Source organism: Martes martes (genome assembly GCF_963455335.1).
Source record: "Martes martes genome assembly, chromosome: 6".
Taxonomy (NCBI): domain Eukaryota; kingdom Metazoa; phylum Chordata; class Mammalia; order Carnivora; family Mustelidae; genus Martes; species Martes martes.
Window position 1 is genome coordinate 24,076,373 of NC_137893.1, and position 18,063 is coordinate 24,094,435.

General features: G+C 35.4%; 1 protein-coding gene across 1 annotated transcript in view; it reads left to right on the forward strand.

Moving 5' to 3' along the window:
* The window catches only part of SEC63 (SEC63 homolog, protein translocation regulator), a 71,641-nt gene that overhangs the window by 7,162 nt on the left and 46,416 nt on the right, over positions 1-18,063 (forward strand). The window contains exons 2-4 of the mRNA XM_080806029.1: positions 10,784-10,883; positions 15,154-15,268; positions 16,594-16,706. Of these exons, the coding sequence (XP_080662155.1) occupies positions 10,784-10,883; positions 15,154-15,268; positions 16,594-16,706 (328 nt within the window). The remainder of the gene's footprint in view (positions 1-10,783; positions 10,884-15,153; positions 15,269-16,593; positions 16,707-18,063) is intronic.

Here is an 18,063-nt window from a genome sequence, read left to right on the forward strand (position 1 = left end):
AGGGGAAGGCAGACACTTAACAGCCTGAGCCACCCAGGTGCCCCAGTTTGAGTCCTTTTAAAATAAAGCCATTCTCCTCTGTGTTCTACCCTGACAGAAAGGGGTATCAGACATGTGCTATATATGCGCTTAAGTCCTACACAGTAGAGGGAACCAGCAGGCACCTTGGCAGTATGAATTATGGTACATTTAGGCTTTGTAGATGTGGTGACAAACACTGGATTAGTAAATGCATTGTGTAAAATTGTTTTTATTTTAGTCTTTTTTTTTTAAGATTTTATTTATTTATTGACAGAGAACACCAGTAGTGGGGGGAGCAGAAGGCTCCCTTCTGAGCAGAGAGCCTGATGAGGGGCTCGATCCCAGGACCCTGAGCCATGCAGGTACCCCTTAAAGGTCGTTTTGCATACTTGCTTGACTTTGGAAGAACCTGAAAAAGCAGAGATAGGCTTATTTTCATTTTCTCAGATGTTTGTTCCCTTAGTCATACTTTTTATTTAGACATAGAGGAGGTCACAACAAATATATCTATATTGTACTTGGACTTCCTTTTAAAGAATGTTTCCTATCATGAGATTATCGGTAATAAATGTTGCACCATCTTACCATCACATTGTTTCTTTGAAAAGTGTTGTTGGTTATTCATTCTCTTAAAAAGGTGTTCCTTACATTTTGAGAATTGCGTTTGTGTCAGTGTGGATGGAAGGGATTTTGTCATATAGATTCTAGATTTTTTTGGCTTTAGGTTTTTTGCTTGTTTAGTTAAATCTAATAGTTATTGATTGAGCCTTCATTGTTTGCCCATACTAGGAGGGCAGAAGATAGGAATATGAATGCAGTGTAAATCTTGTTCACAAGACTTTGTTTTGATAGAGTTTGTAATCTAGGTAGGGTGGGAGGATTAGGATTAGACATACATGGATTATTATATCCAGAGCACAACAAAGGAAATGTAAGAAAAGTGAAAACAGGTGCTGTTCAAATTAGCTAGATAAAGTATTTGTGTCTAGTTGGGAATGATATTGGGGATCTAGAGGTATTTTGACTAAACAGTTAAAGGATAGGAAAGATTTAATGGGTGGAATGGTGGGGATGGGTAGTGTGAAGAAGAAATCACATGAGGGAGGCACCGGGCTGGCTTAGTTGGTGGAGCTGTGACTCTTGATCTCTGGGTCATGAGTTTGAAGCCCACGTTAGGTGTAGAGATTACTTAAAAATAAAATCTTTAATTAAAAAAGGTCACGTGAAGAAAAGTACAGAGACTGGAAAGCATGGAATGTATTCAAAGTACAGATCTGCTGAAGCAGAATTCATTCAGTGAGTAAGTGAGAAAAGGTTAGAAAAGTTGATTTAAGTAATATGGTGGAGAATCTTATATGCCTAGCTGAAGAGTGTGTGATTTGGTTGGCAGTATGTCATTTTTGGACGTTTTAGAACGTATTTTAACAGTTGTGCTATATACAAATTAATGTAATAGCATCTCATAGAATGAGAAAGAACAGAGGTCATGATCCTGGGGTCCCAGGATAGAGTCCCTCGTCGGGTTCCCTGCTCAGCAGTGGGTCTGCTTCTCCCTCTGACCTTCCCCCTCTTGTGGTCACTCTCTCTCTCAAGTAAATAAGTAAAATGTTTAAAAAAAAAAAAAAAAAAGACAGGAGATAATGAGGGTTTGAACAGTGGTGGTGGCAATAGGAAGATAAGTGACATACTTGAGATATTACTGAGGTGGAATCTTTTTTTTTAAATTATGTTGGTAAATTATATATAATGTAAAATTTATAGTTTTAGCCATTTTAGATGAACAATTCAGTAACAATTACATTTACAATGTTGTGCAGCCATCACTGCTGTTTACAATGTTTTTCATCACCCCAGACAAACTCTACCTATTGAACAATAACTCCCCCTTTTTTAAAAATTTTTAAAACATTTTTTTAAAAAGATTGTGTTTATTTGACAGAGAGGTTAGTGGAGGGAGCTGAGCAGGGAGCTTGACACGGGGCCCGATCCCAGGACTCTGGGATCATGACCTGAGTGGAAGGCATATGCTTAACAACTGAGCCACCCAGGTGCCCTGTAACTCCCCATTCTTTCTTTCCTCCAGCCCCTGAAAAACCCATATTCTTTATACATTTGCCTATTCTAGATATTTTATATAAGTGGAATCATACAATACTTGTCCTTTTGTGTCTAGCTTATTGCATTTGGCATAATGTTTTCAGGAGTCATCCATGTTGTAGTATGTATCAGAACTTCATTCTTTTTATGGCTGAAAAATATGCCATTGTATGACTATGCCACATTTTATTCACCTGTTGACAAACACTTGGATTGTTTCCCCTCTTTGTCTATTGTGAATAATGCTGTAGTGAACATTGCCATAGTATCTGTTGAAGTCCTTGTTTTCAGTTCTTTTGGGTATATTCCTAGGAGCAGAATTGGCAGGTCATATGGTGCTTAGCTTTTTGAACTGTTTGCCACAGAAGCTGCAACATTTACATTTCTACCAGCAGTATACATGGGTTCCAATTTCTGCATATCCTCTTCAACACTTATTTTTCATTTTTAAAGAATTATAGCCATTATAATAGATATGATGAAGTGGTATTTCTCTATGGTTTTGATTTGCATTTCCCTAGAGGCTAATGATGTTGAGTAATCATTACATTTGTCTGTTGGCCATTTGTTTATGTTCTTTGGAGAAATGTCCATTCAAATCCTTTGCCCATTTTTAAATAGAGTTGTTAATCTATTTTTGTTGACTTGTAGGTGTTCTTCATATATTCTGGATATGATCCCTTATTAGATACATGGTTTGCAAATATTTTCTTCCATTCTGTAGATTGTCTTTTCACTTTCTTTTTAAAAATTTTATTATTATTATTATTTATTAACATATAATGTATTATTAGCCCCAGGTCTGTGAATCGCCAGGTTTACACACTTCACAGCACTCACCTTCTCCAGTGTCCATAACCCACCACCCTCTCCCTCCCCCCCTCCCCCCGGCAACCCTCAGTTTGTTTTGTGAGATGAAGAGTCTCTTATGCTTTGTCTCCCTCCAGATCCCATCTTGTTTCATTTATTCTTTTCCCGCCCCCCCACATTGCATCTCCACTTCCTCATATCAGGGAGATCATATGATAGTTGTCTTTCTCCGATTGACTTATTTCACTAAGCATAATACCCTCTAGTTCCATCCACATCATCACAAATGGCAAGATTTCATTTCTTTTGATGGCTGCATAGTATTCCATTGTAGATATATACCACATCTTCTGTCTTTTCACTTTCTTGATTATGTCCTTTGATGCACAAAAGTTTTTGTGTTTTTTTTTTTTAAGATTTTATTTATTTGACAGAGAGAGAGAGAGAGCTCACAAGTAGACAGGCAGGCAGAGAGAGGAGGAGGAAGCAGGCTCCCTGCCGAGCAGAGAGCCCGATGCGGGGCTCGATCTCAGGACCCTGGGATCACGACCTGAGCCGAAGGCAGAGGCTTTAACCCACTGAGCCACCCAGGTGCCCCTGCACAAAAGTTTTTAACTTTGATGAAGTCCAGGTTATTTTATCTTTATTGCTTTTGTTTGTTTGTTTGTTTTTTTGAAGATTTTATTTATTTATTTGACAGAGATCACAAGTAGGCAGAGAGGCAGGCAGAGAGAGAGGAAGGGAAGCAGGCTCCCCGCTGAGCAGAGAGCCCGATGCGGGGCTCGATCCCAGGACCCTGAGATCACCACCTGAGCGGAAGGCAGCGGCTTAACCCACTGAGCCACCCAGGTGCCCCTATTGCTTTTGTTTTTGTTGTCATATCTAAGAATCTATTGGTGAATCCAAGGTCATGAAAATTTATCCCTACGTTTTTTTGTAAGAGAATTACAGTTTAAGTGTTGAGTTATGTAAGTTCTTTATATTTTGGATAATAACCCCTTGTTGGATATATCATTTGCAGATGTCTTCTTCCATTCAGTAGGTTGCATTTCCTTTTTGTTGGTTTTCTTTGCTGTGTAAAAGCTTTTTATTTTGGTGTAGTCCCAATAGTTTATTTTCATTTTGTTTTTCTTGTCCTCTATCCCTTCTTTAATAATTATTTGCTATTCCTTTGTACCCTTCATAACTGTAGGCAAGTTACTTAACCTCTCTGAGCCTCAATTTTTTTTTAAGTATAATATGTACATACATATCCCCAGGGCTATTGGAAAGTCTAAATGAAAAAATTCATATATTTAACAAATATTTATTAGGCACCTACTATTTGCCAGGCATTGTGTTAGGTAGTGGAATGTGGGGTAAACAATGTAGATGGGATCTCTATTCTCTTGAAGCTTACATACTAGTGTGGGGGAGATGATTGACATGCTACATATAAACAATAAAATACTAGATAGTGCTATATACTGTGTAGAGAAGTAGCATTTTCAGAGAAAGTCTTCCTGAGAATGTTCCTTCAAGCCAAGTGACATAAGGAAGCCAGTCATTCAGAGATCTGAATTGTTCTTTTGGCCTGTTACTGGCTGGATGAACAGTCGTGTGTATACAAGAGCCTTTAAAGCAAAAACAAGTTGGGCATATTCCATGAACAGAGAAGACCAGAGTGGCAGGAGTTTGCCAGGTGAGGAGAATAATCTGGAATAAAGTCAGAGAAGGAGCTGGGATGCAAAGCATGTCTGTAAGGTAGGGTGAGAAGCTTGGAGTTTATTTAAGTTCAGTGGGGAGCTATTGAAGATTTTTAAGCAGAGAAGTGACAAGATCTTGACTCAATATTCTCCTATTTCTTAATGAGATGAAAATAGTTTTTGGTCACTTTGCTTATGTATTCTTTTACAGATGATATCTTTTCTACTTAAAATGTTTAATTAAAAAATTTTATTTGCATATTTAAAAAGTCACATACTATAAAATAGCATACAGATTGTCCTGGGTTATAATGGTTCAACTTAAAATTTTTGGACTATAAAGTTTGAAATTAATACACACTCAATGGAAACTGTGCTTCGAATTTTGAATTTGGTCTTTTTCTGGGCTGATGATAATGTGGTACAGTACTTTCATGATGTGTGGCAGCAGTGAACCAGAGCCCCCCTTGGCTCTATGATCGTGAGGGTAAGCAACCATTCCATACCATACACACATTCTTTTTTTTTTTTTTTTTTTTTCTGCTTTCAGTACAGCACTTGATAAATTATCTAGGTTTCCTTCTCTGGTGTAGGTGACAGATGAACCCAAGTTCCTGAAACCTTTCAATTTAGGTAACCTGTGATTGTGCTGGCAGTGGAGAGTCGTGTTTAGTCAGTCCCTCTCTCTGTCCCAAATCCAGATGGTTGGTTCTGACCTCGCCTTGAGAATGACACATTTTGGCTGCCTGTTCAGATTCAAGTTAAGATCATAACAGCAGCTTAAGTTTCTCTTAGTGTACTTTGAGATTAGGATGATTTAAGGAAGCTATGGTTTTGGTGGTCTAGAGCAGTGATTACCAGTTTTTCACTAACAAATTATCACTTTCATGCCTTTCCTCTTTTGCAGCATTCTGGGAACCAAGCCACACTATTATAGTAAAACGTGTTTTCCTATTTTTAAAATTAATAAAACAAAATTGCCCCAATGGTGAGTGAGCCAGTGTCATCATGGTGAGGTAATATATTCTCAACCAACTGCAGAAAGACTTTGGGCAGCTAGAAAACTGATGTATAATGTCTTTTAGACTTTTTGGATTATTGAATATCACCGTTTGACTCTTGGTACTATTTTCTTGGACCCCTGAGGGATTTAGGAATAGTTTTAATAGCCACTGAATTTTGGAAAGAGAAATGTGGTACTTTTTTCTTTTAAATAAATGATGTCCTCTCTATATCATTTAGCTTTATTAATTTAAGTCATCTGTATTATTAAGGTATGTTGTAAAATTTATTTCTCAGTGATTTTAAAATTTTCAAAATATCAGTGTATTTGTATATTTATTTGAACTGAAAAAATGGAGTCATACTTTTTTTTTTTTTTTGACCAAGTTTGATTTGTCTAATTGATTTAACAGTGAGGGCTGCCTTTGCCAATTTAGTTATAGAGGGGATATTTTCTGTAAATTGAATGATTCAAGGTAATCTGCAGCTTCCAAGTTTTAACAAAATATACTTAAATTAGAAGATAAAGCTATTTTGTCTAATATTGGCAAAATGTACTTTTCACTTTTAAAAATAAGTTTTGGTATTTATGGGATATTTATAAGCTTATAAGTGACAGCATAGCAGATATTTTACTCTAATTTTAATAATTTATCAACTTATAATATTTATGTTGTGTTGATAGCACCAAAAAAAGTAGCATCAAATTAACATCTAAAAGCATATAGATGTCAAACCTGAGTATGATAAACTTAACTATGTTCTTTGGCACTATGTGCTAAAGCATTTAGAGGTGAAGCATATTGACGTTTGCCGTTTACAGGAAGATAGTTCAGATAAAAAAGAGTGGGAGGAGAAAAAGGAAACTAGAGGTAAGGCCGAGAGTTGCAAAATGTTAACATTTGGTGAATTTAGGTGAAGGGTATTGTTCATTGTAATATTCTTTCAGCTGTTCTGAAGGTTTGAAGATTTTCAAAATAAAATGTTAGGAAAAAATAGTCACGGGGAAGAAAAAATTAATTTTAAGAGGTATTTGTCAGTATAATAAGAAATGACTTATCAGGATAAAAATATGCTACATTAGGATAGAATTATGTGGGGGAAGTAGAATAAAGGGTTGGTTTGTTCATGAAATTTTGTAAATGTATGATGGTGGCTATGAAATTGCTGAGGTATTTAGATTGCATTGGTGTGTTTAAAAGTTATGGAACTATTCTATTTTAAAATGTTAACTCCATGTCAAAAATGACATCTTTTGCAACTCTTCAGACTTCTTATAAAAAATTTGAGATGCCAAATTGGAAATCTACAAGTAGATAATATGATTTTTAAAAATTCTTTTTGACAATCAGGCAAACAGGTTTGAAAACTTCAGTTCTGGCTAGCATTCTTTCAGCTCTTTGGGTTCTGGGAATATGGTGCTAAGAGTTCACTGAGATATACTGTACCCTGTCAGATCATTCTGGCATGGACAGATGGCTGTGACTATTTTAGCTAAGACATTGTATAGCTTATGAAGCACAACCATAATAACTTTCCCCCAAACCTGTACTGTTCCCATAGACATAAAAACTTTATGTTCAGCTGCTGAGAGCAATCATAATATGTTGTTACATTGTTTTTTAAACCACAGAATTGTTTTATGAGTTTGTAGTTTCCCTTTTCTATAAATGTGGATGATTTCTTTAAAAACTCTGTTAGGGACGCCTGGGTGGCTCAGTTGGTTAAGCCGCTGCCTTCGGCTCAGGTCATGGTCCCAGCGTCCTGGGATCGAGTCCCACATCGGGCTCCTTGCTTGGCAGGGAGCCTGTTTCTCTCACTGCCTCTGCCTGCCTCTCTGCCTGCTTGTGTGTACACTCTCTCTCTGGCAAATAAATAAAATCTTTTAAAAAAAATTAAAAAAGAGATTTAACTAAAAACGCTAAGTTAATGGTGTTATTAATATAATTTTTACTAGCCATGACAACTAGAAGTTTATAAATGAACTTTTTTTTTTTTTTTTTTACATTCTAAATATCTTGTAAAAAACTTACTGGAAGGACTTCACTTGTGATATTTACTTTGACTTGAGGTCATTCATGTAGAGATTTGGAATGTGTGCTCTGAATATTCAGTTGTGCTGGAAATCTAAATGTCATTGTGTTACTGTGTAAATCATAGCTTGTAGTACTTATTGATTGACTTCAATGTTATCCTAAAAAATTAAGATCTTCTACGTTTTGGACTGGAAGAGTGAGGCATAGAATGTACGTGTACACATTGTGAAAAACTATGGGGCTGAAAATCACGTGTACTTTTTTTGGGCCAGAGACATTGGGAGAATATCATCCCTTTGAATTGATCAAGCCATCTGGTTGATGGAAAATTCAGCATTGTTTTTATAACCTTTTCAAACATTTCCTTGGTTTTATAGTTGAAATGGGAGACTGTGGAGGCTTAATATAATGAAATACAGATTAAAAAGTCACCAGTGATATTTTCAAAAGTGTCCATAATTTAACCATGAAAATAAAAATATTAACATTAGCACTTCATTCTCAGACCCTATTTAAGTTTTGTCTCAGTGAAGTTCTTTATAGCAGAAGATCTAGTTCAGAATCACACATGACATTTAATTAACATCTTTCTTTAATCTCCTTCAGTCTGGAACAGTTCTTCAGCTTTTTGACTTTGAAGATTATAGGCCAATTATTTTGTAGAATGAACCTGAATTTGGGTTGTCTGGTGTTTTTTCATGATTAGATTCAGGTTATATATCTTAGGCAGGAATTTTACAAAACTGATTCTGTGTGTCTCTTACTGCATTCTATCAGATGGTATATGATTGCATTTTGTTCCAATGCTGTTGATGTTCACTGATCATCTGATTAAGATAACGTCTGCCAGGCTTTCTGTGTTAGTTTCCTATTGCTTCTGTAACAAATTTCTACAACCTTAATGACTTACTGCAACACAAATTTATTCTCTTACAGTTCAGGAGGCTGGCAGTCCAAAATTGCTTTCTCTGTGCTAGTCATGGGGTTGGTAGAACTGGTTCTTCCTGGAGGCTCTAGAGTTGAGTCTGTTTTCTTGCCTTTTCTAGCTTCTAGAGACAGCCAGTGTTATTGGCTTGTGACTCCTCCCTCCATCTTCAGAGGACATCACTCCAACATCTGCTCCCATTGACGTATCACCTTTGTCTTTAACCCTCCTGCCTCCTCCTTATAAGGACCCCTGTGATTATATTGTGCCCATCCAGTTAATGTAGGATACATCTCCCCATGTCATCTTAATTTAGTTGGCTTTGTAAAGTCTTTTTTGCTATGTAAGATAATGTATTCACCGGTTCAAGGTATTAGGATGTGGACGTTTTGGGTGACGGTTGTTCAGCCTACCGTATTTTCCCACTGTAAAGTTATTCCTTTCCCTTTTATAATATTTTGTGAAAGACACTTGGACCCCTTGTTCCCATTAGTGGAGAATGGTATTTAGAAACTAGATCTGGATGTTAATGTGCTCACTGCTCTTGATCTTACCCACTGCTCCTAGGCTCCCTTAATAGTGTTAGGGAATGTATATGTATAGAATACATCTGTATTTCTGTATTGAAAGATATTAGTTCATACTGATATCTTTAGTTCCTATTCAGTACCCCATGATTTGTTCTTATTTTCGATTTTTTCGTATGTGTAACTCCCTTCTCTGATGGTGAAAAACTGGACTCCAGTTATCTTTTATGTGTTAATTTATTTGATCAGTCCCCCTGTGTAGTACCAGTCTCCTTTGCTGTTGGCACTCCTTCCCGTTTATGGATCCCACTTCACACTTGCTTCTGATACCTCCTGCCACGTACCTCTCCTATGTGGATGCTTTCCTCAAAGCATGGTGGTGACAGGGTAGTTGGACTTCTTGCGTGGTGGCTTTGGAGCATTCTGTTATATGCAAAGTTCTTTTACTTATCATCTCATTTAAGGACTCCAGTTTTGTAGTTTCTAGTATTGTGGAAAAATTTCCATTTAGTATTAGCCAGCTGGATTCAGTGTAGGTGATCTCAGTTTTGTTGGCAACAACCAAAGCATTATAGTCAAGAGCCAGTGGACCACATGTCTTCTTCTCCCATCAGGCCTGATCAGGGTGTTGACCTTGGCCCTTGACAATGTCATAGAGGTTCTTCATAATCTGTTTAATCTGGTGCTTGTTGGCCTTGACATCCATAGTGAACACAACAGTTATTGTTGTCTTCTATCATCTTCATGGCTGACTCATTGCTCAGGGGGAACTTGATGGCATAGTGGTCAAGCTTCTTGCTCTTCCAAGGAAAATATTTGGGCTGCCTTTGGAGTGTCTTGGGCTACCAGAGGTGGGTGACACACAGATTTCTTTCTTTTTTCTTACTTTTTTTTTTTTTTTTGGTGGCTGTCATTGCCTTTCAGCACTGCCTTCTTGGCCTTCCAAGCCTTGATTTTGGCTTCAGCTTTGGGAGGGGGATGGTTTTTTCCTTTGCCTTTCTGTATGCCATCTTCATGAAAAGGTACATTTTTATTTTAAAACTTAATTTTTTTTAAACTTGGGAAAGTTATTCAAGTGATGATAGTGAGTTTAGTAAAACAATACATGATATTTTGGCTTTGGTTTAATGTCTCTTTAATTGAATTGAAGATTTTTCCTGGCTACTAAAATAATGCCGTTTCTTTAACTCCTATATGAACCTAATTTAAGTTCTTATGGGTTTGGGTGACTTCTCTAATTTAACATAATTATTCTCATAATTGAACAATACTGTTTCTCTTTAGCTTCCTTAATAAGCTGCATGTTTCAACTATTTTATACTTTTTGTGCCTTCTGTAGTAAAAGGGAAAGGAAGGGAGCATTTCTCAGAAATTGCTGATTATGTGACTAAATATTTTGGGTTCAATTCAGTTTTTGCATTTTTTAATTAGGAATTATTTAAGTCGCGCATGAAAATGGTTGCCTGGTAGTTGAACAACATTTTCTAGATAGATCATTTGTTCTGAGTGGCAGAAAAATTAACCAATATTCAGTTTTTGTTAAAGATTATTTGAGTAGGTAGTATTTTATACTCCAGTAAAATTTTAGCATGGTAATAAAGGTTAGCGTGGTATTAACTGGTTTTGCCCTCAGTGTGACAAATGCTTTAACTTACCACCTTATTTATTTTTTTTTGACAGAGCAAATTCGATTAAAGAATATCAGAAAAGTGTATGGAAGATGTATGTGGTATCGTTTACGGTTATTAAAACCTCAGCCAAATATTATTCCTACAGTAAAGTAAGTAATTGGTTTCAATAAAAAAAGTACATAGTGCTTATTCTTTGCTAGGTAACATAAAATATGGGTATAATGATGAATAAAACATGTGTTTAAAGAAATTGTAGCATTAGGTGGGGGTTAGATGTGAATTTGGGAGCGTTCTAAACAGAGTGATTTAGAAGTTCAAAGGAGAGAGAACGTACTGACTTGGGAAGGAAGGGAGAAGGGGAAGTCAAACCTTGAAGGAAGACCTGTGCATCTTGTCAGGATTTGGATTTTGCCTTAAAGACTATGGGGGAATCTTTAAAAGATTATCAAAAGCAGGGAGGTGACATAATCAAGTTTGCATTTTTCATAGTGATAATTAAAGTTTATTGAGCACATACTGTATGCTAGATGCTGTGCTAGGGCTTTGTGTGTTATCTCATAATTTTATTATTAACTTCAGAGTAGATGTTTTTGCTGTTTTGTCAGATGAAGAAATTAAAAGGAAGATGAGGTAACTTGACCAGGGTCCTGGAGCTAGAAGTGGTAGAGCAGGACCTTTTGTTTTGGCAGGCCAGTTTGATTAAACAGGTCATTAGCATGTTTAATTAGAGCAGGCCTGTTTGACTTTATAAGGCTATGGGGTATGCTGGTTTAGAGCCTAGGCTTTGGGTCTTCACCCTGGGTCATCAATTTTGCAGTAATAGGTGAATCTGATAGGTGAAAGAGTTGCCATTTTTGGAGGATTGTATCTTGTGAATTACTTCTATCTGTCTATCCAGTAGATAGGAGGGAAAGAACTAGCAGAGGAAATTAGTAAAAGTAGAACCATTTATTTTTTAATCGGGCTTGAATGATGATAATTTCAACTTATCCGTGTAACTTCATGGGGTTTAAATGGTTTTTCTTTGTAAGGTTTTACTTTGCTGAGTTTAGTTCCTCTGCAGAGGGAGGGAAATTTTAGCTTTGGTGTTAAGAGTTCTTCATTGGTGCGAAACTAAAAGGCAAAATTAGTTTTTAGAAGAGTAGTTTTATGTTCACTGTTTATTCTGTGCTTTTGCTTCTCATTTTAAATTATAGTTTCAGGAAGTAGCAAGGCAAATATTTTTGGCCTCCCAATATCTTCCTTTTTGGGTTTTGATCAATACTTTGTGGGTATCTGAACCCCAGTTTTCAAGGAAAAAAACCAACTCTGTGAAGTTCTGTTCAGTGATTAGTAAACTGCTTTACTTAAATGGAAGCACAGATTAAGGGATGTTTGTAAGTGAGGAAGAATTAAACAAATAACTGGGTAACAATTTAGATAAGGTCGGAAACTTCAAAACCTTTGTGCTACTTAACCTTAAAGCATTGTTTCACAATTAAGCAGTCATTGTGTAATGCTCTAATTTCTGGAAGTTGACTTTTAAAGAAAAAGCGCAAGACTTCACAAAGTTGATCACTGATGCTTTATGTAGGGAAAAATGCTTATCTTTTCACAGGACCTAAATATGTTTTTAAAAAATTGGGTGTAGATCATGATGAAATCCATTCTGTTTCTACCTTTGCTTTAGCTTTCGGGAAATTAAAGTGTGATTTTATTGGTGGTTAGTTTTCATCAGCTTGGGGGCTTCTGTTATGAGCTTCTCTAATCCTTTCTTCCTTCCTTCTTCTCAGAGAGCCAGGTGCAACATGTGGAGCATCTCTCATGGGTTATAGTTCATCCTAGGTGTTTTGATTTCCTCTCCCTTCTACCCTTGTTTGCTTTTAAGTCTTGTTTTAGTGATTTTCAGTTTTACTTTTATCTTTGTTTTCTGAGCTTTCTTAGCCTTTGGGGCACTGGCAAAACAAAATGTGGAATTATTAACTTACAGATATTCACATGTTCTGTAGCATATCGAAGGTATGGCAGACTTTGGGTTTGAGTTAAAAATTACTATGTAAATTATTTTCATTATTCATTCAGTAAGTAGTCATTGTGTGCCTATTATACCAGGAACTGATATATTGTGATTAACAAATAGATGTGGTTCAGCAGCTTAACATTGTGGGAGAAACCGGCAAGTAAACAAGTAATGATAATAGAGTTTAGTAAGGGCTCTGGCCGGGGTGGGGGGTGGGGTGGGGTGTGGGGGTGTTGGGGGGTGGAGGGGTGCCATGACAGAGCAGAGGAAGGGCTTTCTGTCTTGGGACAGGAGGTTTGGGTAAGACATACTGAGAACAGCTAACAGGGATCGATTGTTTACTATCTGTGAGGTACCTTCTAGGTGCTTTACATACCTAGTCTCTTTTAATTCTTAAACACATCCTAAAAATTAGAAACTGAGTTGTAAAGGACAAAGCAACTTCCAAAGATCTCTAAGTTAATAAGTGGTAAAGCTGGGATTTGACCTCAGGTAGATTTGTTCCAGAGCCTGTGTTCTTGATTACCTCTCCCTAGATAGCTAGGTAAAAGCGGGAGTGTTCTACGTAGGGATTCTTTTCCCTTTGGGGATATAGGTAGTATGGAAAGCAGTTTGCAGTATTAGGTACTTAATAAGGATTAGAACGTTATTTTGGCCAGATGGAAAGATATTTGTATCTGAATGCCAACTTTGTTTAAGCAGTTAGTCAAAATTTCAGTAAGTTAGTCAAAAATTCATTAAGGTCCTGTCCACGTGCTCAGGGAGCTTGCAGTGAGTTGGAGGAGGAAAGTCATGGGTTTTGCTTCTTTGTGAGTAACTCGGGTTTCCCCACTGATCACTTTGACAAGGGTAAGGATTGCTTTGAGGTGAGTCTTGAAGGATGAATAGTTTGGGTAAGTAGAAATGGGGAATGGGAATTCTAGATGGAAAGATTGAAGAGCAAAAGCATGTTGGTAGGAAAAGCTTAGGGAACTTTGGGAGTGGGTTTTTTGGTTTTTGTTTTTTTAATTTGGGTGATAAAAGTCAGTAGGTGGATTGGAACTTGATCCTGAAGTTTCATTCCAAATAAACATATTTAAACTAGGTTTTGACCAAATGAGCTTAAACACATGTAACATTTTCTGTCTTTGAAAAAAACGTCTCTCCAGTTTTGTTTGATTAGGCTCATAGGATTCATTTTATGTGTTTAACAATTCCTCCTTAGCATAACAAATTGTGATATAAAGAGTATAAAAAAATAAAAATTACTCAATTTCATCACGGAATATGGCCACTATTAAGATCATTTTCCTTTAGTATTTTTAATAAACTTTTATTTATTAAAAATAGCATATTATACATGTATCTTTGAAAGCTGATTTTCTTGTTTTAATTTAGCAAGGTAGATAATCTTCCACAGCAGATACCATTTTTATTGGCTAGGTGGTATTTCACTTTATTAATATACCATTAATTTATTTGTTTACTACTCTATTGATGGGCATCTCTGTGTGTGTTTTCTGTTATTATTTCTGTGTATTCAGTGTATTATTTCTGTTCTATATCTGTAATCAGCTTTTTATACTTTATATGCTTAATTCTAGTTTATTTCCTTCTAAATTTCTTGAAATAGATAGTTAAAAGGGTTTGTATACTTCTTTAGGGTTTTGATACCTTATTGCCAGATAGTCCTTCAGAGTGTAAAGGGTATAAGTGTTCCTTTTTTTTCACCCTCTCCAACACTAATAATATCAGTCTTTTAAATATTTTTACTAAACAGAACATATTGGAGAGGAGGAGTTAGTTGTTTTTTTTTTTAACTTCTGTATTCCTTTATATCCCTTTTTATCCTGTTATTTACATCTTTTTATATCTGTATTGGCTAATTATTTGGCTGTGTCTTGGTTTATTAGTCTCCTATAAATGGTTTATTTAATTGGTTCCACATAAATGGATATTTAATTTGTTTCTTAAGTTTCATAAACAAGGCTATTCATTCTTCATTGCACAATTGACCCATTATTTTTTGCAGTTTATCTTACTTAAAGTCTAATTATTAGGTTAAGAACAGCTCTTGTTTTTTTTTTTTTTATTACATAATGGTTTACTGAATACTTAGTATATTTTGATCTAATATGAGACCAATAAGTTAATAAATTGAATTAAGTTCTATACATAAATTTCTGCAAATAGTAATGAAGGAATATTACATGCAAGATTCTAGATGCAGACTGCTAGATTCTAGAGAATTCAGAATAAAAAGTCAGAGGTTGTGACAGGAATTTACAACTCAGATTATGAAACTGAATCAATATCATAGCGATGTAAGACACTTTAGATTGTTTTTATAGCCTTGTTTGGTCATAATGTCTTTATAGACTCCTAAAGGAAAACCATATAGGTATATTTATTTATACTTTACCTATCTTTTTCCTAAACAGGAAAATAGTTCTGCTTGCAGGATGGGCATTGTTCTTATTCCTTGCATACAAAGTTTCCAAAACAGACCGAGAATATCAAGAATACAATCCTTATGAAGTATTAAATTTGGATCCTGTAAGTAGTATTTTTATACAATGCACAATAGTTTATTGACCCTGTGAAAATACTGTAAGCCCATATCCTAAAAGGAATTGGGTTATGCCTAAAGAAATCAGACTTTGGATATGTAATCCATTGTTATTCTAATGTATATATGTTTTTTAAGCTACAGATGTTAATTTCCATCCTAGTAAGGCTTGGTTTGAAATTGCTAAATATAAGAATATTGGAAGATGAGATGAGAAGTTAGGATATTTTTAAAAGACTTTTATAAGATTGGTTTAAATGCAAAGTTAAAACCAGGAGGTTCATTTATGTTAGTTGGATGGTAAAAATCTCATGATCCTATGTTAGTTGACACTAAAGCAGTGTGTTAAGTCTTTATGTCTTACAAAGAACTGGTTTCATTGTTAGTGGAAATTGAGGTTAACCTTGGATATACTCCCTAGGTAATCTCTTGATTGAACGTGATTGAAATGGGTCCCAATAGAAAATTAGTCTTTTATCAGTGGAAATTTAGAACTGAAATGAATGCTGGAGACCATCTAGCCTTTTTTTCCAGGTGGAGAAAATGAGGCCTGGAAAATTTGTGTCTTGTCTGGAGTCAAGCTGAATCTAGTGCTCTTTCCATTTTTTCACCAAACCACTTTCTTTACTTCTAGTATTTGCTCAGTAGATGGCTTTATCCAGGTATTCATGTAATACCATTACAAAACACGTCTTCTAGTTTTCTGTTTTGTAAAAGCCGAATTTGTATCATATCATCTGATTTTTCTTTTTGTGATGATCATGGTCATCAAGAGAGATTTTTTTAAGATTAAAAGATTTGGGGGGCAATTTAATGCCATAAAAATCAATGTGGAAAATTTATTAATAGAAATTGAGTCTAATTAGGAAACAGCTAAGGTAAACTTCTTGAGTGTTTAATATTAAAATATTGGTAAACAAATGAAACCAGATATTCTTCTGATTATTTCTTAGAAAAGAATTTAACCTTTGATTTGAGAATTTCTTGACAGACTTAATTTACTGTGATCATTTAAATGTTACTATCCTTTTATTTTATTTTAATTTGGCATTGTGTGGTTTCATTCTTAAATCATTGGTGCCTAGTATACCACAAAACACCTAGTGGGTGCTCGATAAAATAAACATTAGACAAAATAAGTATATTTTTATTTAAAAAATACATGGTATGAAACTTATGGGATAGCATATAGGAAGAAAACATTTTCTCTTTCTGAAAATGTTGAATAGTTTATGTTTAAAGTTCAAAATGGGATGAATTATGTTTTTACAGCATTGTGCTTATTTTTACTGAAACAAAGCTTTCTTTTTAGGGGGCAACAGTAGCAGAGATTAAGAAACAGTATCGTTTGCTGTCACTTAAATATCATCCAGATAAAGGAGGTGATGAAGTTATGTTCATGAGGATAGCAAAAGCTTATGCAGCGTAAGTATCATAGGACCCATTACACATTTTTAGGAGTGGTAAAGATAGTTTTTTATTTGAATAAAATAGTTGTCATATGCTTTTAAATACTGACCTTATATGTTGAGTCTGTTATTTATGGAACTGCCTGACAACCCTAAACTACTAATTTAACTAAACTTGAATTCTAAGTATCTTAGAGTAGTGCTTTTGCCCTGTGAAGTTTAGGTTAAATTAAGTATATGCTTAGAAGATTATATATGCTTAGAAAATTAATTAACATTATTACCTAAGTATTAGGTACAATGAGAATACCTAAGTAGTACATGATAATGTTAATTAATTTTCTAAGCATTCTGATTAGAAGAGGATATATTTATACCTTGTTTTCATTTCTAGCCTTTTTTTAGACTAGCTCCATTTCTCTTATTTTGGAAAAGTAGCTTGTCTTATTAAGTTATCTGAAGACTAGTTTAATTTTTGGGAAACAAGATAGAGTATATAAAATTAGAGGTAGTTTTTCCTTGTGTGTTAATATGACAAGAGATAAACGTTAGCTGGATTTTTCAAGACTTACAGGCATGTCCCCATTCAGCTCTTATGTTAAATTAAAGAGTAAAATACAGACAAGATGTTGTCTGTTTTTAGAGGACTCAGTGATGTATAATTTTGTGCTGATTTTAAAAATAAAAGTAAATAATAGAAAGGGCACCTGGGTGGCTCAGTAGGTTAAGCATCTGCCTTTGACTCAGATCATGATCGCATGGTCCTGGGATCAAGAGAGAGAGCCTGCTTCACCCTGTTCCTTTGCCTGCCACTTCCCCTGCTTCTGCATGGTCTCTGTCTCTATGTCAAATCAATAAATACAGTCTTAAAAGAAAAAAAAAGGAAGCAAATAGGATACTCAGATGTGATAGCAAGTACAAGTGATATATGACTTACAGAAGTTTGGGAAATGCTCATTTGTGCTTAATGAAAGTATATTAACTATGTTTCCTTTCCTCTCTTTTTTTGTGAGTTGCTTGTTATATATATATGATTCTGCGGTAAAGCAGTGTCTTCAGGAACTTCCTGAAGCGTGTACTACATTTTGTTTTCTGCATAGCAGATGTTCTCCAGATTGCTGTCTTTCAGTTGGTCTCCCCCTTTTTCCATTGTGTCTTCTCCAAGCATTTACTCTCATTGCACAAGTGTTTCAGTGCTTTAGTTGCTGTCTTCAGGTAATTTGAGAAGAACTGAAGATAGCTAAGATTGTTTAATTGGTAGTTTTAATTTTAGTGCCTTTGATTTTTTTTTCCCCCTCTCAGTTTTCAGGTATTGTAACGTTCTTAAGTTCGTGATTTTGTTCTCAGGTTACTGGAAATCTGACTCTTTATCT